General features: G+C 38.2%; 1 protein-coding gene across 2 annotated transcripts in view; it reads right to left on the reverse strand.

Annotated features, from left to right (window-relative positions):
* Positions 1 to 24,492, reverse strand: part of LOC126259404 (diphosphomevalonate decarboxylase) — a 63,262-nt gene extending 38,770 nt beyond the window's left edge. The window contains exons 1-3 of one of the 2 annotated variants that reach the window (XM_049956178.1): positions 24,364 to 24,492; positions 13,766 to 13,836; positions 8,052 to 8,119 (exon numbers count right to left, since the gene is read on the reverse strand). In XM_049956178.1, coding sequence (XP_049812135.1) covers positions 8,052 to 8,098 — 47 coding nt within the window. In that variant the 5' untranslated portion in view covers positions 8,099 to 8,119; positions 13,766 to 13,836; positions 24,364 to 24,492. Of the gene's footprint in view, positions 1 to 8,051; positions 8,120 to 13,765; positions 13,837 to 24,041; positions 24,333 to 24,363 lie in introns of those variants that run through there. The other variant, XM_049956177.1, reaches the window with a different exon arrangement.
* Positions 24,493 to 24,974: the final 482 nt, after the last annotated feature.

Consider the following 24,974-nt stretch of genomic DNA (forward strand, 5'->3'; position numbering starts at 1 on the left):
CAAAAAAAAATGACTTGCTAGTTATAATATTGCTTATACATACAGAATATGTTACTTGAAGCATGTTTTGAAACTGAGTCACACAAATAATTTGTGAAGTCTCTGATTCCTATCTTTTAGAGGTGTCTGGGAAAGTCTCGATGATCAACATTAGGTTCCATCTATGACAATCTAATTCAAAAACCATGATTAGAAGCAATCATTACTTCTACATGCTATAAAAGCAATTAGTTGTCATCATACTGCACAACTGGTAAGTGTTTACAACAGCTTCTTTAATATTTATGCATATTTACATAGGTAAATGACAAAATTGTGTTTACATTTTGTTAGAAGAGAGGTATGTTTGGAATGAAGACTGTTACTATATGAAATGTTCTTTAGCAATCATCTGGGTTGTCATGGAAGCACTCATAAGGTACCAACAAGTTAACATCATCAAACATTCTAATGGATTGATACCTAGGTGTTGTAACTCTCTCAATTTAAACGTATTGGTAACTTCTGTCCTAGGTTGTGCGCTATGACAGAGAACCAGTTTCACTTTCATAGGTTCACATCCTGAGACTGTATTTGATTTTTTATTGTTCTCTACAAGAAGCTTAGCATGTCCCCCCTTTTTTTTTTGAGTCATTAGTGTTCTGACTGGTTTGATGTGGCCTACCATGAATTTCTCTCCTGTCCCAACATCTTCACATCAGAGTTGCACTTGCAACCTATGTCATCAATTATTTGCTGGATGTGTTCCAATCTCTGTCTTCTTTTACAGTTTTTATACTCTACAGCTCCCTGTAGTACCATGGAAGTTATTCTGCAATGTCTTAACAGATGTCTTACCATCCTGTCCCTTCTTCTTGTCAGTGTTTTCCATATATTCCTTTCCTCACCAACTCTGCAGAGAATCTCCTCATTGCAAACCTTATCAGTTCACCTAATTTTCAACATTCTTCTGTAGCATCACATCACAAATGCTTTGATTCTCTTCTGTTCCAGTTTTCCCACAGTCCATGTTTGACTACCATACAATGCTGTGCTCCAAACGTACATTCTCCTAAATTTCTTTCTCAAATTAAGGCCCATGTTTGATATTACTAGACTTCTCTTGGATGGGAATCCCTTTTTGCCAGTGCTAATTTGCTTTTGATGTCCTCCTTTTCCGATCTGTTATGGGTTATTTTCTGAAGAAGAGAAATTTGTTAACATAGATTATAGATTTAAGTGTCAGGAAGTAATTTCTGAAAGTATTTGTATGGAGTGTGGCCATGTATGGAAGTGAAACATGGACGATAAATAGTTTAGACAAGAAGAAAATAGAAGCGTTCGAAATGTGGTGCTACAGAAGAATGCTGAAGATTAGATGGGTAGATCACATAACTAATGAGGAGGTATTGAATAGGATTGGGGAGAAGAGAAGTTTGTGGCACAACATGACTAGAAGAAGGGATCGGTTGGTAGGACACGTTCTGAGGCATCAAGTGATCACCAATTTAGTATTGGAGGGCAGTGTGGAGGGTAAAAATTGTAGAGGGAGACCAAGAGATGAATACACTAAGCAAACTCAGAAGGATGTAGGATGCAGTACGTATTGGGAGTTGAAGCAGCTTGCACAGGATAGTGTAGCATGGAGAGCTGCATCAAACCAGTCTCAGGACTGAAGACCACAACAACATGTAATTTCTACATATTTATACATAAACAAGATCTGTTCTTAGTTTATTTTACAAATATGAGGGTTATGCAGAAAGTAATGCAGCTCATTTTGTTTCTTCAATAATTCTTTATTGAACATAATGAGAATTACACAAACGAAAGACTGGTGTTTTATCTACACACCCTATTTTCCCACGCAATCTCCATCCTGTTCTATGGCCTTCCTTCAGAGCAAGACAAAGGCATGTATGCCCTGTTGGTACCAACCCTTTTCCTGGTGGCAGAGCCAGTGCTTCACTGTGTGAATACCTCCTCATCTTCCTCAAAATGTCTTTCATGAATGGGATCCTTTAATGGCCCAAACAAATGGAAGTCCGAGGGGGGCTAGGTCAGGTGTGACAGCCGTGGATCGCCTCCCCGACTGCTGCAAATCGTGGAGCTCCACTGAACCGCCTTCTAATGACCTCACCCTCCTTGCCCAGTGACTAACTGTACTTCTGTCGACAGCAGATGCTCCTTAGACTTTGCACAAGCATTTGTGAATATTCCCCACAGTTTCTTTCTCTGCAGTGACATTCAATGACGGCATGTTACTTGTAATGTACATCACCTACAGACACCATTTTGAAACTGTCCTGCAGCTACGCTATCTGTCAGAAGTGACAGAAACTTTGTGCTCTCATTCAGGAGACTTCAGATAATACATACATAATGTTTCGCATTTGTAGCATTGTTTTCAGCTGAGGAAAAGAATTTGGTGCATTACTTTCTGGGCAACCTTCGTATGTCATCCGTATAATTAAAAAAATAATAATATGAATCAGGATAGAGTGCTTCTCACCACATAGAGGAAACACTGAATGGAAGACAAGCACATTTGACGGTAGTCTGTTGGAAGAAAAAGTCGGCTTTTCGTCAGAGTCGTTCACAAGATCAGAGACAAACACACATGTGGCTTCCGTTGTCACCATGCATAGTGCCACTGCAGTGCCCCGAGATAACAGTGGCAATGTGTGTGAGTAGTGCCTGTTCAAATGTATGTTTGCTTGTCTTTCATCTGATGAAGGACTGTGTCCAAAACTTGGTACTTTCCAAGAGTCTACTTTTAAATGTGCCACTTAAGGACTCGTCGATGTGGTGACAAGCAGTGTATCCTAATTCATGTTATTATTCCATTTTGTATTTTCCATTATTTTAATGTGAGTATTCTGATAGCTAATTAAGATTGTAATTTGATCAATTTTGAAAGATAATGTATGTTGTTGGATATAGGTGATCTATAATAATTCAAATTAAGTAGATTTACTGCATATGAGGTGGTTTAAGGGAAGAGGCATGTCTCACTAAGTTCCTTATTGTTTTTGTGTGTTCCTTGTCAAGCTTTGTGTTACATCTGGCTGTAGCTTTTGTTTCTGCTGATTTCTTGTGTTGCCAGGCTTTGTCTGCAAAATGGTCAGTGCTTAATTCACATGTGATATTTTGTGTCCTGTTTTGGATTAAAGGAGACCACTCACCAAAAAACAGGAGCATTGAATTGTTGACAGGCACATGTGAAAGAAAGTTGTGGTGAGTAGAGGGAGAGGGAGGAAGGGATGTGGACTAAGGGTGGGAGGCTAGCATCTCAAAGGGAGGCAATTAGTTTGCTGGCTAGGAATGTGAAAGCTGGGGTGGCAGGTACATGGGATAAGCACGTAATGCATAATAGTAGCGGCTGGTGGGAAGCAGTGTACACTTAAAACGATGTGGGGACATAAGTTGAGAGGGGTTCTTATGTTGCCCTCAGTGTGTGCCACTCCCCATCGGCCCCTGAAATCATGCATCGCATGCCTAGCCTGTATATCTACCACCTGTCCCCTTCTGCACTTCTAGGAGGCAACCCTCCCCCCACCCCCCTGAGTCACTTACCACCTACCCCCAATCCCACTTTCTCTCTCTCTCTCTCTCTCTCTCTCTCTCTCTCTCTCTCTCTCTTTGTGTGTGTGTGTGTGTGTGTGTGTGTGTGTGTGTGTGTGATTTTTTTACTCTAGTTTGTCAAAGGATAACTCTGAAAACTAGCAGGTTTTATTTATTTTGCATGTGCCTATTGACAACTCAACACTTCCGATTTTCGGTGTCTGGTCTCCTTTAATCCAAAAGTTCTTAGATTCTACAATAATTTTACTACAACATTTGTGTCCTGTATCATGCAGATCTGTTGCAACAACTAACTTAACTGCAATTATTTGCTTAAAGAGCTCCTGTATGTTCACAAAATCTAATGTCAGAGACTCTCTCTGTCCATCAAATACAGAAGGTTCCATAAGTGTAAAAGATACGGGCACCATATTCCTATCTCATGCACTTATTGCCTCCTCTCCAACTTGAGACACCTTTCCCTCACTGCCTCAGTGCTTGTACAATACTAGTAGGACACAATCTGAAGTAAGCTGTAATGATTACTCCTGTCATTATTTATATTCCAATCAGATGTTGACATTGTCATATTTAGATTGTTATTGTTTGTATTCAGAAATCTAGCAAATTTTATAGTTTTTGCACTATATCGTATGTGATTCTCTTAAGATGCAAGGAATACATGTAAACCAACAATCTCAATATCTGTCGGTCTTCTGGCATTCTCTACAGTAATGTTTTGGGTGAGATAGTTTTTAAATAACTGACTGATAAAAATTCCTCACAAAATTTATTATTTTATCTGTGTTGAAATATGAATAAAATATCTATTATTAGGTGGTAAAGATATTATGAACATAGCTTGCTGGAAATAGCATCATTCTGTTGACTCTGTCACAGGTAACAGGACTGTTTATTATGAAAAAAAAATAAATAATAAATAAATAAATAAAACTGTCCATGCATATCTCTAAGTCTCTACTCAAGCTTGTAAATATCACATGCAATAATGTGGGGCTTCTTTGGTTAAGGGATGTTGTATTGTGTAACAGATTGAATTAAATCTTTTTGGCAAAAGTTGCAACAGAAATCCCAGGATTTAAACAAAAAGCAGAACATAGGGAAGGCAGTGAGTCATCTATAGCTCATTGATGTGTGTGACATAGATGTATGTAAAAGAATAAACATTTTACTACCTTTGGAACAACTGCTCTTTTTTGTAGTTTTAGTAAACAGTTTCCTGCAGACACCTAAATGCATTTCTTTGTGGCTGCAGGTGGGTTTGGTTGGGTAGTTGGATGCGGGAAAGATGGCTACATAAACTAAAAAAAGTGGGAAAAGTACAGTCACTCAAAAACTGTGAAGGTCTGTAGACTGTTACCTTCCTCATTTTTGTTTATTCACTCTCATTTTGGTTTCTACTTGGCAGAACTTGCATTCTGATAAATTTTACTTACCAATGTTAAATGAGACATTTATTAATCACAGAAATAGCAGCATTGTCTCCAGAACTGAACATGGCTGAATCAAGAGGAAGGACTTGACCAGAGACTTAAAAGGTACTGTGACAAGGTAGGCTGTGGATTCCTGGACTTGTACTGTATGGTTGAAAACTGTGGTGCCCCCCTTAATGGGTCAGGTATGCACTGCACATCAGAGGCTGCAACCCAGGTAACTGATGGTGTGTGGAATGCGCACAAGGGTTGCTTAGATTATGCAACTCTCCATCCAGTCTAGATAACGATAGCTGCAGGAGACCCAGAAGTATAAGTGTAAGATCCAAAATAATGCCCTTCACAGGTGAGAGAATTAAAATCCTAATATTAACTGCTGAAGCACTCACAACAAAGTGCCACAGTCTGAAGTGCTGCTGAAAAGCAATGAAGCGTACTACTACATACAGAAAGCTGGTTGAAACCTGAAATTGATAGCAGTGAGATCTTTGGGGAAAATTTAATTGAACATTGACACAATAGACTAATGGAAATTGGAGGTGGTGTATTTGTTGTAGTAGATGAGAACTCAAATCCATCTAGATAGAAATTGAAGCTGTATGTAAGATTGTGCAAGACTAAGTATTAGGGGTGGGTATAAAATGCTGTTTGGAGTCATCTGTCGCCCATCAGACTCACCTCCTGACACAACAGAAAATTTAGAGAAACCTCCAGCTCTCTTACTTGAACATGCCACACCTGTGTCATGGAAATACATGAACGACAAATCGTAAATGCCGTCAGAGGCAAAGATGAAATAATAAAAGTGTTTCAGAGTGATATCGATGCTCTAAACAATATGTACATTGTTGTCAGTGCCAAATACAGTGACTTTCAAAAGGGTAAGCAAAATTACTGTGACCAATAAATTCGCTGCACTGGATGTTGAAGAATGTTATGAAATACTGCGTGAAAAAAAGACTGTTCGTCACTCGCTGGCTAATGAATACAAGATGTCCAAGATGGAAGTGCAGCAGTGTCTGCAGAAACACGAGGTGAAATTATTTGGGGACAGCCACATATGAAACATCTCAAATCTAATGTCAATGCAGGCCGGGAACAGTATAAGTATTTACAGACACAGTTACTGCTGCTATAAACATGAAAGCTCCAAACTCACAAAAAAGGACTGTGTAGTGCTGATCTGAGGTGCAAACAACATAAACAAAAACAGTGCCAACAGATTCATCAAGAAACTGATCTTAGTAATACAATACTTACGCTTCACCAATGTTATTGTAGCCACTCTACCACTCAGGTATGACCTGCCTGATTGGTCATGTGTCAATACAGAAATCAGGCAAACTAATGATAAACTGAGATATTTTTGTGCTAAATTTACAAATGTAAAATTATTAGATATTAGTGGCTACAAAAGGAACAGTTTCACTGGACATGGTAGGCACCTGAATCAGTGTGGCAAAAGGGAACTTATCACAAATATAAACCAGGCTACAGGCATTTCGAAAGCTTTTATTCTCTTCTTTTCCAAAATACTTGCGGTCCATGTTTCACTTCCATACAAGGCTACACTCAATACAAATACTTTCAGAAACGACTTCCTGGCACTTAATCTATACTCGATGTTAACAAATTTCTCTTCTTCAGAAACGCTTTCCTTGCCATTGCCAGTCTACATTTTATATCCTCTCTACTTCGACCATCATCAGTTATTTTGCTCCCCAAATAGCAAAACTCCTTTACTACTTTAAGTGTCTCATTTCCTAATCTAATTCCCACAACATCATCCAAGCTAACTCAACTACATTCCATTATCCTCGTTTTGCTTTCATTGATGTTCATCTTCCAATATTTCTACGGAATCCATACTGATCTTCCCCAAGGTCACAGAAATTACATATAAATGTGTAAAAAAACAATATTTAATAATGTATAACTTTATTAAAATCTTTGTACACTATGAGATAAAAAATCTATAAAATCACTATAAGCCAGGAGACGCTTTAATACTGTGACAACCTGTGTAAAGTTTGAAGAGAGTTAATGAATAAAACTTGAATGCAGAGCCATTGAGGAAAGGGCACAATAAAGATACAAACAATTGCATATATGACACATCAGTTCCAAACATTTCTTCTTATTAAACCATGAGAAACAGTCTACAGTCAATATTCTAGATATTTCAACATCATTAGTTTTCCTGGGAGTAATACATCTGAGCTAAAAACTGTAACTACCACCTAATGATGGAACAAAGCCTACGAAATGCATTGTAAATAAAAACTTAGCATTTTATATGTATTTTAAACAGAGTCATGAAAACACCTTACCAAACATGTTTATGTACAGAAATTTATTAATAATATTTGTGAGTGAATAACAATAACCACTTACCAGCCACTGCACAGGAAGAAGTGGAACACATGCAACACAAATTTAAAGCTTTAATTTAAACCTTAGCTACAACTTCAGCATTATTTTCTGATAATTTCCTGTAGACATATTTTAATGTGGCTTTTCTAGAAATTAATTCTCTCCTTCACCATCTGCTACAACTTTTCTCCAACATGTTTACTATCTTTATCCTTACTGAGGAACAACAGTAAACTATCATACCTTGAGTTTCACTGTGTTCTTAAACTTTTGTGTCTATCAGTCCTGTTCCAGGTATTCCAGTGCTGGTGGCCAATAAATAATCTCATATTGGAGTAAAATCAAACAACAGAAACTCCAGGTTGGTATATCAACAATATTAGGAAAAGGATAGATTACTGTACACTGTAAAGATGATCCATTGACTTGCAGACACATACAACAAAAAGACTGTTACATGTTATAGCTACCAGCCAAAGCCTTATTCAGCAAAGAAAAAACACATTCACACAAGCAAACACACCTCATGCACACATGACCACTACCACCAGCATTTCCAACACGAATGTGTAACAGTCTTTTGATTGTGCTTGTCTGAAACTCAATGGATCATGGTGAATAGCAACCTATCCTTTTCCTAATATTGCTCATGTTAGAGTAATCTTTTTAATGAGAACATACCTTCCATTCAGCCATAGTCTGTCACTTTGAAACTCAGAGCTAATCATTATAGTTGTCTTCGCACACAGCTGAAAAAAAAGGAAGTGAAAACATTCAAGACATACAATGCAGAGAACAGTTATTGTTATTCGTTTGTTTAAATGAGCTAAATTATTTTTCATGTGAGCAGTACAAAATATCCATTACAGCACTTGCTCTGTTACAAACATTCATACTCACAAAGCATGAATACATTTTATTGAGCTAAACAAAAAGGCACAGTAAAGCCACTGAAGTGAAATCCATCTTTCAGTGTATGAATTTTCTGGAGAAGCCACACTACAATGTCATTACTCTGTTTGGTGAAAAGGTGATATAAATTTCACAATTTTATATCTTGTGAATTCAAACAAAAATAAATAAATAATTCTCTCTTTAGTAGTAAAACTTATGTTTTTTATACACACATCAAAAAAGTTTTGCATCACTCCGGTTCCCAGAACTCCTGAAGATGGATGTTGTCTGTGGATATTGTATCACAGTCATGGTCCCTCTGACTGTTCAGAGAAGTCACTAAACCTGCCCAAAGATGCAAACAACCATTCATGAGCAGCACCTATTAGATGGAGGGAGTCCGACAGCCAATCAGTTGCAGTCATTTCACCAGGAAGGAGGTGCACGGCTCTGTTGTCTGTAGTTCAACCATGCCTAGACAGTCAATACTATGGTTCAATCGCATCTGCATTGTTACTTTGTGTCAGGAAGAGCTCTCAACAAGGGAAAGTGTTCAGAGGTCTCGGAGTGAACCAAAGCAATGTTGTTCAGACATGGAGGAGATACAGAGAGACAGGAACTGTCGATGACATGCCTCACTCAGGCTGCCCATGGGCTACTAATGCAGTGGATGGCCACTACCTATGGATTATGGCTCGGAGGAACCCTGACAGCAATACCACCATGTTGAATAATGCTTTTTGTGCAGCCACAGGATGTTGTGTTACAACTCAAACTGTGCACAATAGGCTGCATGATGTGCAACTTCATTCTCGATGTCCACATGGCAAGGTCCATCTTTGCTACCATGAGTCCATGCAGCATGGTACAATTGGGCCCAAGAACATGCCGAATGGACCGCTCAGGACTGGAATCACGTTCTCTTCACTGATGAGTGTCGCATATACCTTCAACTAGACAATTGTTGGAGATGTGTTTGGAGGAAACCCAGTTGGGCTGAATGCCTTAGACACACTGTCCAGCGAGTGCAGCAAGGTGGAGGTTCCCTGTTCTTTTGGGGTGGCATTATGTGGGGCCAATGTACACAGCTGGTGGTCATGGAAGACACTGTAACGGCTGTACGATACATGAATGTCATCCCCCGACTGATAGTGCAACCATATCGGCAGCATATTGGTGAGGCATTCGTCTTCATGGACAACAATTCATGTTCCCATCGCACACATATTGTGAGTGACTTCCTTCAGGATAACAACATTGCTGAACTAGAGTGGCCAGCATGTACTACAGACATGAAACCTATCGAACATGTCTGGGATAGATTGAGAAGGACTGTTTATGGATGACATGACCCACCAACTACTCTGTGGGATCTACGCCAAGTCACCATTGAGGAGTGAGACAATCTGGACCAACAGTGCCTTGATGAACTTGTGGATAGTATGCCACGACAAATACAGGCTTGTATCACTGCAAGAAGACATGGTACTAAGTATTAGAGGTACTGGTGTGTACAGAAATCTGGACCACCACCACTGAGGGTCTTGTTGTATGGTGGTACAAACTGCAATGTGTGATTTTCATGAGCAATAAAAAGGGCAGAAATGATGTTTATGTTGATTTCTATTCCGATTTTCTGTACAGGTTCCGGAACTCTCGGAACCAAAGCGATGCTAAATTTTTTTTTGTGTGTGTATTTCAACAGTCAGGGACAACTAACACCCCAATAATGCCATCTTTTGGCATATGATGTTGGCAAGTTGTCTTTTCAGTATTATAACTACGACTACTACATCAATGAAATGCAACCGAATATTAACAAATTTTTGAGACAGAAGCTACAAGTTGCTGATAATACAACTAATGAAACACGACTAGGTCTCTAATGCATCAAATTTTGCTTAATCACTTCATTAGAAGAAATGATACATTTGAGACAAACAATAATATTGTTTTAGAATAATGAAGGCTCTAATACATTCCATATTTCATACCTGTATGGGAATGATCAGTGCAATATGGGCCTACTGGGAAAAGGTTTCCAACTGCATGCAAATGAGCAAAATATGGGAGAGACTTCATAATAGGAATGTATCAAATATATTAACTAATAAAGTAATAATGCTGGATGAACACTACCAAAGTTGTGTTACAGAACACTGTGGATACTCACAATGTTTGAGAAGACATGCAGCATACATTAAGCCAGTGGACTCTCACCAATAGTATGGAGCAACAATGAACCTAAGATACAATGTGTTGTGTCTAGCTCCTACAGCATAGACACAATGAGGTAGCTAGGTGCACGCTAAACTAACGCAGACGGGCGTGAAGTCTGAAACAGGATACTTATTAATGAGTAAGAAGAAAAGTACTTATATGTTTGTTACTTAACTTTTAATGAGTCCTTGGAATACATCTCTCTTGAATATTAGTACGCTATAAGCACTGATACAAATGGCGCCTTGCTAGGTAGTAGCTATGGACTAGCTGAAGGCTATTCAATCTGTCTCTCGGCAAATGAGAGGAAAGCTTCGTACGTCTGGTCGCAAGCTATGTCGTCCGTACAACTGGGGCGAGGTCTATTCCGTGTCTTGTGACCTGCCATGTGGTGGCGCTAGGTTTGCGATTACACAGTGGCGACACGCGGGTCCAACATGTACTACAGGACCGCGGCCGATTTAAGTTACCACCTAGCAAGTGTGGTGTCTAGCGGTGACACCACACAATGGAAACTGAATAACTGGACAATGGGCTTAAACATTTTGGTCTTCATACAGGACAAATCAAAACAATATTGCCTTAATCTGTCATCAAAACATCAGTGTTAATAACACTGACACAAGTACAGCAGTCTCAGTACCAAAGGAAAAAATGGTTCAAATGGCTCCGAGCACTATGGGACTCAACTTCTGAGGTCATTAGTCCCCTAGAACTTAGAACTAGTTAAACCTAACTAACCTAAGGACATCACACACATCCATGCCCGAGGCAGGATTCAAACCTGCAACCGTAACGGTCCCGCGGTTCCAGACTGCAGCGCCTAGAACCGCACGGCCACTCTGGCCGGCTAGTACCAATGGAAGGTAATGATATAAACATAGTAATGAAAGTTCTGGCAGAATGTAAATGGTTTAGGAGTAATGGAGAACTCTCACCAAATAACACAAGCATTGACTCATTAAGAGACAATGAAAAAGCTTTACTAGGTTTCACAGGATATCCTTTGATGAGCTAGAGTACAAATACTCACATTTGTATTCTAGCTTGTCAACAGATTTCTTCCAAAAGCTTGCAAAGTTTTCATTCTCATTTGTGTGTGCCCTTTGACACTTTTGCTATTCAGTGAGTGGTCTCCTTTACTGCTGCTGAAACCATATTTCGTCAACTTAACTGGGTAAAGCTTTTTGAATAGGTAAGGTGCACAGTTGTAAGAGGGAAACAATCCCACATTGGATTAACGGAGGCATGTGGCACTGAAGAGAATTCTGAAATAATAAGATGCAAAAAACAGAAATCACAATTCAACAGTAACAATAATTATATGGAGAAATATGAGAACATTGAGTCCAAAGACATGTGAGATTATAGGACGTGAATGGAACTGCCTTACAAAGAATTGGAGAAAAACTGTAAACTTTTGTGACAGCGGAGTGTGGGGATGTAATATGGAGGAGCGTGTGGGCTTTTGGTAAACCCCACCAGATAAGCAAATGGGAGATACAGACACACTAATATGTGTAACATCACTAAAGTCTAGTGTGGTAGTGGTTGATATTGCATGCTGGTCATGTGAAATTCAATAGCAGGCCAAAGTATGGCCACATGGTGACTAGTTCACTCACAGTTTTTCCTTCACTAGCTGCTATTATCTGAATCTGCCTCTATGAAGTGAACCATGGCCACCATTGCTGTTTACTTTGGCCGGACTGAACTTGTATTTTGAGAGTGACTGCCATGTTTTCCAACTTACTGCACAACTAGAGTGATAGGCCTCTTATCTGCACTCTGTGAGCTGGTATAATATTTCCATATAGTGCACCTTTGTTAACATCATAACTACAATATGCTTGTGCTACAAGGTTGTCATACTTGGACTTACATCAGTTTCTCTCAGAAGTATTACTATTTTTTGTAGAGTAATGGACAATTTAATATGTTGTCACAGAATGCTAATTTTGTGTTCAGTAGATGTTTGTTGGTCATAAAGTGAGGGTTACAGTACAGGTGATAAAAGGAACATGAAAAAGAAAGTAATATATTTATGGAGAACTAAAGAGGAAATGATGAATGGAAAGTACCAAAGTCAAAAAAGACAGTGGAGCCAATATGAAAAGAAACTAGTGTAAGTGATGGCCGTGTGGATGACAAAAGCAAAGTAAGTGTTGAAAAACAAGTTTCCATCTTTACATTTCAGAATTGCAAATTGTGCGGGCATATAAAAGGAAAGAGAGGTGGAAAGATTTGAAATGAAATGCCCTGAGTGATGTAACAAAACCCAGGTCCCTGTACATTCAACCACAGAATACTGTGTACTGCTGATGTTGCCCATTTGTCTGTGGCTAAATTTCAGGAAGAGCTCCATGACAGTGTCAGGCATAAATGCACAATATTCTGAGAAGAAGAAAGTATTATGAACACCTGTTAAATTTTAATTATTTTATTGGAAATGTTATTAAAGTACTGATTATTTCTTGTTTGTTTTCAAGTGATGAATATTTTGCAATACACATCTGGCAACAACATTTTATTTTATTGCAGTTTATGTCTCTATTGTAGACCTAGTATTGTGCACTACTATGAAAATATTGTTGTTACACAAGTGACTGGTACTCTAATCATAATATTTGTTTCATACAAATAACATTTTACTGTGGATTGTGATAGACTCTTTTTGTGGATTACCAAACAAGTTGCTTTTAAGGAAATGCCACTCTATTTACAAAACTGTATAGTATGCAATCAAGATAACTATTCACAGTTTCCATCACTGCATTTCCACTCCTTCTGAAGAAGAGAGTTATTACTGAAGCTATTTTCAGTCCCTTAAGATTGTGTAATGACATCGTTTACCTAACTGAAAAGTGTAGCTGTACTGTGTCACTAAGTGTGATGAGTGTGTGTTAAACATCTTGTCACATCTGCAAAGTTATAGAAGAAAATATGTTGTAAAAAGACCATGGAACTAGAAACAAATGTTAAGGACCCTAGTCTAAAACAGCCAAAGTAGGTATCATGGAAAACTCATACCATTGACTAATCACCTTAACAGATAATTTACATCTCTCATTTCCTGAGTCAATTAAGTTGTTTGAGATTAAACCAACATTTTATCACACAGGAAAATTGAAATGTTATTTCTCCTTTTCCAGCCAGAAAAACAAAAATGTTTCTGCTCTTGAAATTCTAAGTTGAACACTGTTGTGTATCAGGAGAAAGATGGACCAGTCCAGCAAACGTCATTCCAATTAAAAGTTACAAAAATTCGAAGCATTGCTTACATGTTCTGTGCTTAATGTTGTGCTGACAGAGTCATTGAGTGGTAAAATAAGTTTGTCATCTCGTTTACCCCCTGTAACAGAAATAAATTTAAAAAAATCAATTTATGAGTAAAAGCGCATATAACAAGTAAATTAAAACTGTGACACAATTATGTATATGTACTCACATTTGCCTCTCATTCCTAGCTTGTATCCCATCATAAGTGGCCTATTGTTTTTACGATAGACTCATTTATTTTAGTTTTACCTTTGTAGCTTGATGCCCTTCCTCTTGCCACAGTCATTAGTTCAGGAAGAGAAGCTGTATGTGCTATCTACCTTTCTGAATCATATAAACTTTCTTATATGTGTTATATTTTAACTGTTTATGTATCTTATTTTCTGAGGTGGTGACTGGGGACCAGCCCAAATTTTGCCTAAACAAATGTGGAAAAATGCCTAAAAACCACACTCAGACTGGCTGGTGTATGAGACCATCAATTGTTAATCCATCACACAGATTCAGCCCAATTCTGGGTCACCTATCACGTCTCATAAACTAGTGCACTGAGCATTAAGCTATATGAGCAAGTTACGTACTTACAGATTTATGAGTGACATATCATAAGCAAGCAGCTGAAAGATGGAAATAAGTAACACATTAGTTAGTGAAGGAAACTGATGGATGTAATTTTTTAAAAGGACAACAAACAGTTACAGTAAATTGTCATACAAGTTGAGTTTGTTCAACATTCTTCTTCCTGAAAATGCACTTTCTGATAGATAGTTTTTCCATTACTGGAGGAAAAAATTCAGAACTAATGATAATTCAGTCGGTTGTATGTTGAACATGATGGCACTTAACTGAATCTTACAACACAAAGTGATGACATTTAACTGAATCTTACAACACATGACATGGCGTAAATAAAACATTTAAAATAACAGCTATAGAGAAAGAAACTCAATAGCAACTTAAATGATGTTTGAAATAGATGTGCCCTCTTCACACAGCACAAGTCACGTCAATGCATAGTGTTATGAGCTCGTTAGAAGTGAATTCAATTTTTTTGTAAAGTTGCTCTAAGGGAAGAAAACTGAGAGTGGCAATACACCTGATAAGATTTCAGAGATGCTCAATTAGTCCAGTCAATGAAGGAAAATTAAGGGAAAAAATTATATAGTCACAAATTTTTGTACAGTGGGAGGTTGCAGGGCCATGGATGACAAACTATCTTGATTAGTGAGGTATGAGTGTGAGGATGGGGGTCATTTGAAAGTCATTTTTTTATGTTTTGCTTGAATAACTTGAAAACTGCAACTTGTAGCAAAAATGTTTTGCAGCACAAAATTAAACTGCATTAAATTTCCTACAAAAAAGATGCCATTCATATTTTTCTCTAGAACTAATAGTTATTCTGTTGCAGTGGATGTAAAAATCACAGATCATTAAAAATATTGTTTTAATTGTATAAAATTTGTTATTATTGTTAAATGAAGTGGGTTAAGAACAAATATTAAATTTCAGTATAAAATTCAGTTGCCAGTTCCAAATATATTTTTATTTAACTTTACCAGTTTCAATAAATTATTTTGTCATCTTCAGAAGCATACAAAATTAGGGGTGTTATAAATCTTTAGACCTTTGTTATGCACTTATGTAAAGTATAAACATTTATGTAAAGTACAAGAAGTATACTGCAGAAACTTACTTAGTATTGGTTTAGCAAAAGCCAACATCTTCTTCATACAAGCATAATGCAACTGAAGACTTAATTTTATTCTGAAATATATACTGCAGTTGCTGACTATTACAGCCATGAAAAAAAATAACAAATATAAATGTGTGTATCTCATCTAGGTACAGTAGAACTGCATTAAAGGGTAAATTGTGTGCAGAGTGTATAGCAGGGGTGGTGAGGGAGGTGGGAGAGGGGGGGGGGGGGGAAAGGTGAAGGGTTAGAAGCACAAGGGAGGTAGGTCACCAGATTGTGGTCATGCATGTCCCTCCTTCATACATATGCAAACTGAAGAACAAGCAGGTGAGTCACCACCCTCTTTACCCCACCATATCACAAGAAGCAACTAAATGCTGTTTCACAAAGTTATAGCAACCCTTCTGCACCTCGCGTTATGAATCACCAGTGACACATTGTGCAGACATACCCACAATGCATTTATTTTGTGCAGAGTGTATTAACACTACATGGAATGCAGATTTGAGTTACTAATAATACTAGTGCAAGAAGTGCATACGGGCAGATTTTATGCTAATTTCTGCACACTGTTCTACACTGATAGAAGGAATTTGATTGTTAGTCATCCTGCGTGACAATTGTAGTGTTCTCCCTGGAAAGGCTACTCCCCCAACCACAGGTTCTGCTTGTCTTTCAATTTAAACAGACTCCATAGCATTTTCTATCCAGTCCTTTAAGCAAGTAGTCAAAACAACTTCACTGAACTCATGTTTATGTAGAGGAGTTATTTTTCAGTCTATTGAGTGTGCACTTATTTACAACTGTTAAGCGAGCTATTGTGTAAAATAACTTCCTATAAACAATGGCTGAGAAGTGTTTAATTTGTGAGGTATTGTCGGTAACCTATGTAGTGTTGATGGGAAACGGATTGGCTTAGTAAATATAGCACCATCTTGTTGTCTACAATTGACAGCACTTGTAAAACTATGTAATCATGTTGTAGTCAGACTACACTTCCCTCACCATTACTTCATTACTGGTACTCTGCATAATTCTCTTCCATTTAGGTTGGTTGGGTTGTTTGGGGAAGGAGACCAGACAGCGAGGTCATCGGTCTCATCGGATTAGGGAAGGACGGGGAAGGAAGTCGGCCGTGCCCTTTGAAAGGAACCATCCCAGCATTTGCCTGGAGTGATTTAGGGAAATCACAGAAAACCTAAATCAGGATGGCCGGACGCGGGATTGAACTGTCGTCCTCCTGAATGCGAGTCCAGTGTCTAACCACTGCACCACCTCGCTCGATCTTCTTCCATTTAGGAATAGCTGGCACTTGCAGAGCGCACTGCACAGAGTTGAGCCACTTACCATACATCCACAGTATTTATTGCAATGAGGATGTGAATGTGTGTGATGGAGTGGTATGGATCAAGTTCAAATCTACGACAATAATCTGCTGTAATGCGTTGCTTGACTTATGTTAAAGTACGTGAAGCTTTCTAACACTAAGGTGACCTACTACTGTCGCAGAGGGAGCCAATTTAAGCTCTGGGCCTCTTCAGGTATTGGGAGAGCTGAGGTTAAGGTACCCTCATGTTGCAAAATGTATTCTAGCTACTGGTAGTGGAGACAATGAAACTGACTTTGTTGAATACATAATGAGAACATGTTATACTTGGGGCAAGTTCCGTAGTGTGGTAGATAGATGACAACTCCAACTATTGAGCTTTTTTTACATATTTGTGCACTTAACAACTGCAAATAGGTACTGATATAGCTCAGAAAAGTTATTTTGTCTAGTCATACAATCTGCTGTAATGTGTTGCTTGACTTATGTTAATGTACATGAAGCTTTCTAACGCTAAGGTGACCTACTACTGTCGCAGAGAGAGCCAATTTAAGCTCTGGACCTCTTCAGGTATTGGGAGAGCTGAGGTTAAGGTGATGCACTCGGTACCCTCATGTTGCGAAATGTATTCCAGCTACTGGTAGTGGAGACAATGAAACTGACATTGTTGAATACATAATGAGAACATGTTATACTTGGGGCAGGTTCTGTAGTGTGGTAGATAGATGACAGCTCCAACTATTGAGCTTTTTTTACATATTTGTGCACTTAACAATTGCAAATAGGTACTGATATAGATCAGCAAAGTTATTTTGTCTAGTCACACAAGAGATATGGCCAAGAAATGCTGGGGAGGTATAACCTATCAGTGCTTCTGCTGGGAGAAGTTGCCTTTCCTGGAAGATCACTGAAGCTGCCATGTAGGATGACTAAGAATTAATTTCCCTTCTAGCAGAACAGAACAGTGTGCAGAGATTTACATAAAATCTGTCCATATGAGTTTCCTGCATTAGTGTTATTAGTAACTCATATCTCTTTTCCATGCAGTGTTAATGCGCTTTGTGAAAAAGTAAACACTTCTGGGCACTTCTGCACACTGTGTTGCCAGTGATTCATAAGACAAGAGCAGAAGTGTCAGTATAGCATTGTGAAACACCCTTCAGTTGCTTCTGGTGATATAGTGGAATAGAGGGAGTGGGGACTCACCTGCATGCTCTTCAGTTTTCGGACCTATGAAGGAGGGAACTGCATGGTCACAATCCAGTGACCTACCTTCCCTGATACTTCTACTCTCTTTGTTATTCAGTTACTGGTAATTTGGTAGTGCAATCATTTATATAAACGAAAAGTTACAAACAAACTGAAAAAAAAAGCAAATCAATAACCAAAACAATTCTATGCTGCTCCAACCATACAATGTATCATATTTGTATCCTTATCAGCAAGTGGACCTCGAGATAGTCAAGAATTGCTGCTTAAGCCTGTTCGAATCTTCGCAGGCAGCACTCCTGAGGGAACCCAATCTATATAAGGAGAGTTTCTGTGACAATGCACTGCTAATTCAAGATAGTTTCAAGTATGCTCAATTGGGTTCATGTCATAGGTAAGCAGATCCCGTCTCAGTGCTTCACAGGCCTTAAATTAACCTTGATAGTCATGAGAGGTGTATGACATCTGCACATAATACCTACTTAGAACACAGCTGAACAACTTCCATGTTGAACCTGTGGGACTGCTGTGGTTGTAACATGCACTGGGAGGCCATGTCCACCCTTTCTACAATGACTACCAGGTGTTAGATAAATTTTGCTTCGAAGCTGTCAAACCAGGTTCCATCCCATTTGAGGATTTATACTATTGTTCAGAATGGATGTCTAGAGGTCAAATTAAATGTGTGAAGATGGCTGTGAATAGTGTCAGCAAACTTGGAGACATAATGAACAGTGTACACCTATTTTCCCATATTATCAAACCAAATTGTTCCAACTATGTACAGCCATGGAGCATTATATATTACAAAATTGTTGAGGCTTTCGTGGCCACTTGTTGACAAACTGCCAATTGGCTTCTGTCTCGGGTTCTTCGGCTGACGTTCATCTAATGATTTTTCTGACGTTTCGCAAGCACGAGTGGCTGACATTGTCAAAGCTTTGACAATGCCAGCCACTCGTGCTGGTGAAACGTCAGAAAAATCATTAGATGAACGTCAGCCGAAGAACCTGAGACGGAAGCCAATAGGCAGTTTGTCATTATATATTACGTTGGAACCAAATGTTGTAATGTATGGTATTTGTTAAGTCGGTGGCCTCAGATGTGAGAGAACGGTTGCTCATACTCTGTCCATCATTTAGGTTTTCCTAAATCATTTTAGGCAATTGCTGGAATGGTTCTTTCAAACACAACACAGGCAATTATATTACCACTCCTCAATAAGAACATGTACATATATTTCAAGTTGAAATATAGTACTTTAGTTTTTACTTGTACTGAGCCAACAAATAACAGTATGCACCAGTGTGCACTTCAGTATAAAGAGGGAGACAGTTCTGTCACATTTAGTACAGTTGATAATTGTATAGATGGGGTAACAAGCAAAAAGTTTTTAGAGATGGAATGAATACATGAAGATACTGGCAAAAAGCTTGTCATATGCATGTTTTGTTCTTTGGGTTCTATCATTGGTTTGTAACAGTCAGTGTCTTGTGGTGACATACAATTCCTACATGCATTTCAGTTCTTAGCAATAGGTTTCTTTTCTTGGGATCAAAAGTACAAAATATGGATACTGTTTTTAAACTGCAGAAAAGGGCTGTAAGAATATTAACTAGAAGTATTAGTCAGGCTGATTGTACAGTACTGTTTAAAAAACTGAGTATCCTTACTGCACTAAATGAGTACATCTACCAATCTGTTGTGCATACAGGGTGAATCACCTAAAACTTGCACCACAAATATTGTGGAAATGGAAAGTACTAGTGACATATGTTTTCCACAGAATGGATTGATAGTCAGGGGCTCATATTGTTAGCCAATAAACAGATAGTAATAATACTTAGAAAGAGTATTTTTTGTTCAAATATAAATTATTTATATAGAACAATGTCTATTGACATTAACAAACTAAAAGTAGGGTAAATTAGAATGTCTGTGGTGTTTGTCACAGGATTCTAGTGTGAGTCATTTACGAGATTTTTTTTTTTTGAAAAGTTTCTATGCTGAAATTTGTTCATGCCATTCAACCTTCATAGTTGCTACGTACAATGTGATTACGGTTACTTATAGTGTGCTTGTGCGTTCCTTGAGTGCAATGTGACTTGTTAGTCAGTTAATGTATGACAGTCCAAGCAGCAGGTTGTGAGTGAACAATGGAATTTACCAATGCAGAACAAGCTGACATGCTCATGGTATATGGAGAGTATAGGAAGAATGCAGTTCATTCTTGTATGGTGCACATGGACAGATATCTCAACAGACATCAACAATCTCAGCAATTATTTATCAACTCCTTCAACCAGTTACATGAAAGTGGTAGTGTAATGCCTAGATAACCTTAGAGAAGGAAACAAGTGATGACAGAAGAGGGAGAAATTAATGTTCTTGCCGCTTTCACACTTGATCTGCATGTTAGCCCCCACACAATCACTTGAGGGAGGGTCGTATGTCAGGGAAGTGTCCTATGCATTCTCTGGCAACACAGGTTCCATTCCCATCACATCTCTCCATCAAGAGCTGCATGGAAATGAGTATAAGAATCATGCTAACTTCTGTATGTGGGCATTACCACAGGATACTCCAGATGTATCATGTGTCTTGTTTAGTGATGAAGCCACATTTACCAATCATGGTCTCATAAATTGCCGAAACAAGGACTATTGGTGTGTTGACAATCCCTGGTGGCTTCATCGGGTGAAATATCTGTGTCCATGGAGTGTAAATTTGTGGTGTGGAATAGTGAACCACCAGCTTATAGGTCTATTTCTCATAGGTGGAATACTGAACGTGCACAAGCATCACACCCTCCTAACAGACCACCTTCCATGGTTGCTAGAAGACATTACTCCCAGCCCATATCGCAAGAAGTACTACAGCATTTTTTCACGAATTGCTTCCAAATCTTTGGATTGGACGCAGAGGACCTGTACCTTGGCCAGCCCATTCCCCTGATCTGACATCTGTAGCCTTTCTTCTGTGAGGAAGTCTGAAAGATGCTGTCTACAAGGACATACCAACTACATCCAATGATATTCAGTGAGATATTACTGCAACCTGCTCAGACACTGCTGAAATGCTAGCACATGTGTAGCATTCATTCCACACCAGACTGGAAGTGTGTATTGCCACTGCTGGTGGTCATTTTGAACAAAACCTGTGATGGTCAGTTGTCTTGTTACTGTTCAGAAGTCAGGTAACTAGTGTATGCACTTAAATTGTTCTTCAGTGTGGGAACTTTTCAAAATACGATATTTTGTAGATAACTCCTGCAACAAACATCACTGACATTTTTATGTATCCTACTTTTAGTCTGTTAATGTCAACAGGCATTGTACCATTTAAAAAAGTGTATGTTTGCACAAAAAATACACTTTCCAAGTATTATTACAATCTGTTCATTTGCTAACAATATGAGCTCCTGGCTACCAATCCATTATGTGAAAACCACACATCAATAGCACTTTCCATTTATGCAGTATCTGCAGTGCAATTTTTAGGCGATTCACCCTGTATAAAAGAAAACCTTACTAAGTATTTCACTACTTGTTCTTTACATATTTATGGAACAAGAGCCAGTATGGGCTTATATTTACCAAGGAAAATTAAAAAAAAAAATCCAACAAAGCAGCATTTTGCAGTGGCGAATAAGTTTGTACAATAAATTGCCGGAGGAGATGTGAACAAATTCTAAAATGCACCTGTTTAAAATGGCAGCTAAAGCATTGTTTATAAGTAATGCGTACTACACAATTAAGTATTACTTAGAGGATTCAGAGTAATCAATAATGAAAGAAGATTACATTACCTTGTCACATCACAGTACTTAAATGTTTTTGCAAGAAAATCATGTGCCAAGATCTGTAGAGTATGACAGTAATGACTTTTCATTCTTCTGAGTTCAACATCGCACTCATCATGGGGGCATGTGGACTCAGTTTGTCATTGGACTGAGGGGAAGACATGAACAGTCAGTTTTCAGAATGCACTAGAGTTGGAGCAAGGGCTTAAACAGGAAGCCAGGATTCCAGGGGCATCAGGGGGGCAGGGTCCTTTAAGTGTGTAGTGAAGAAGAGTAAAACTGTGTTTACATCAAAGAACATCATACAATATGGAGCAACTGAATAAGGCAGGTGAGTTGTGAAGTCACTGACCTCATATTCAGGAGGATGCCTTGAAGTATACTTATATATGTGAGAGTATGTATATTTTTTAATCTATTTCTTTTCATTATATTAGGCCTATGATGACAAATAATGTGTCACTGTAAGATGCTCCCTAAAGGAATGATTGAAAGATTGAACTCTATATTATTGTAAAATGATCATTAGAAGAATAAATTACTAAAAAAAAGAGTGGGTCCATGGTCTAGATTTTAACTGATCCTTCAAGACGTGTTGACAGACTGAACTGAGAATCTTGATTTACTTTAACCTTCTTTACACAGGATTATGTACACAGCAATTTCCTGTGATCAAAAGAATGAAAAACAAGTTTCCAAAAAAAACACAAACTTTGCAAGTTTTAGTGAAACACTGCTCCAGCAACAGGAAGAAAATTGTTACCTTTTATTTCTTCCCTATTTGTTAATCCTAATTCTGTATTTTGGAACTTTCCCTTTTCCTTTAATATTGTAAAGTATTGTTACAGAAGACTGAATTTTTGAGGTTCAGTTCTATTCTTAAATTTATGTGCTCAGCAGTCCTGACTCGTTTGTTGCTGAATCAGCAATTGATAAGCAAATGTAAACTTTTATCTTTTGTTTTGAGTAAATAGCATTTCTGATGTCACAATTCAATGCTATGAACATTCAACCTCACTGTCGAGGATTGGAGTAGTGTTCTGACTTTTTCTTTCGTAGTGTCTCATCTCCACTGCATAGGTCCTCATTTTGTGGTCAACATAAAATACTTACTAAGGCCAGTACTCACACCATTCAGAAGTCATGATGAGAAGTATGTCACAACCTATCATCTGGGGACAATAAAAGCAGTGGGAACACTCATCTCATAAGTCCTATGAATTTAATTAAACTGCTCTCTACAACCAGATGTCTATATCTGGTATGCCCAGTCACTGTTTATCCACCCAGTCCGTGACTGAAGAGGAGGGTTACACATCAACATCTGACATTTCTATGAGTGGAAATAAAGACCTGCTTGAAAACCAACCATAACATATTCTCTACATATTTTCTTTACATATATAAACATCATATTCCTGATGGCTCTAACTTACTACTTTGTAGATAAATAGGTCCTTACTCTAAGTCTGTATGTACAAGGCATGCGTAGTTCAACCAAAGTGTCGATCTCTCACAATACAAAAGTGAGTCATCGTTGCTCCATGCATATAGTTTTCTAAGCAGCCCTATAGACACGCTTAACATTTTCAGTTTACTTAACAAGGAATGAAGGTATACCATCTTATATATTGTCTCCTTCTCGATCAGGTATTTGCCCCACTGCATTTCTTTATAATTCAATGGCGCTGAATTTTTAAAGTTTGTAATTCTATGAGAAATTGTTTTTTAAAAAAGTTTTGTGTGAAGGATACTCCTGGTACAAATTCTCCTTACGCTTGGTGTTGTGCCATAAAAAATACTTTTCCCGATGAAAGGGCCCCTCAGACAGTAAAATGTTAACTGCCACGCACAAACTATTTATTTTCGACAGAATTAAACAGCCAAGATATCTGGCATTTCTTATCTGCCGGCTGTTGAAATTGTCGGTGGCTCTACTGTGTATTTTCAAATTAATGTTTTATAAAGGTAATAGTGATAGCTGTGATAGAAGCTAACACAGTTGATAAATTTCGTACATTTCCTTTACACGTTACGTTCTACAATATTTTCTTAACAGAATGTTATCATTCTTGAAGCAGAAGACAATTTCGTAGTAATGTAAAGAAGCTTTATAATTGAAAGTTTTCTTCTGACGTGATTGGAATCAAATACACGACGCCGAAACGTCTCTGTGGACTAGTAAAGTGAACTTCAGTCACGTAAAAAAGAAAGTGATGTACAGTATAACAAAACTGAACTCACAGTATTTTATAACTGCAATATTAACAGGTGCGACGCATGTAACAATCTTCATATTGTCCAAACAAAACGCAACGTTATTGAAACCAAACGTCGAGAAGCGCCGAGATGCAAATATATCTTAACCTCTAAGTCAAGTAGGCTTTATGTATGCGCCGACGTCCTAAACTACCGTTATTACTGTGAGAAGAACCGTATAACATCGTCAATATTGCGTGGGAATTACGGGCACATAAAGAACACAAACTGCAACTATTAATGAGTTTGTAAACATATTTATTTATTTTCTTATTTTCGAATAGCCTTGTAAACACAACTCGTTAACCTTTCAAATGTAGACGTCAACAAAATCTTCACATCAAAGATACTATTTATATGTAGTGCGACCTTTGCCTCCGTGCCCTACAAAGGAGATACTAGAAGTAGAATCACTGCCGTAACAATTCTCCGTGATGTCACTTTGACGTATACATGCCCAGTTTCATTCGTCGGAGACGCCTATCGGCGTTCGTGGTCGTATCGAGCTCTGAGAAGTGAGAGAGATAACAGTTGATAGGTTTTATAACCTACTACATACGGCCTATGAATATATGCTGCTTCTTCCATTGTTGAAGACCTCTCGAAAAGGTGCAGCTTTTGGTTTAAATATACGGTAAAAAATATAACGGCAGCTGAAGTCTTCGTAAATGTAAAACAGTGCGCCTATTCGCAAGTGTACACGGTGACGTAGAAGGTAGAATGACGGATCATGAAAAAAAAAGTGAAGCTAGAGTGTGGATTCGGATCCTGCTACAGTACACTTTTTTCGCTTTCTCTTTTCTAAAGGATTCTGGGATCTTTTTAATTTAAGGAAAATATGTTCTGTAATATCTGACGTTATGTGCATATTGTAAAAGCGCGTTCTCTATCAGGAGCGACTTGTAATTGTCAATAATT

This window comes from Schistocerca nitens, chromosome 5 (genome assembly GCF_023898315.1).
Source record: "Schistocerca nitens isolate TAMUIC-IGC-003100 chromosome 5, iqSchNite1.1, whole genome shotgun sequence".
Lineage (NCBI taxonomy): Eukaryota > Metazoa > Arthropoda > Insecta > Orthoptera > Acrididae > Schistocerca > Schistocerca nitens.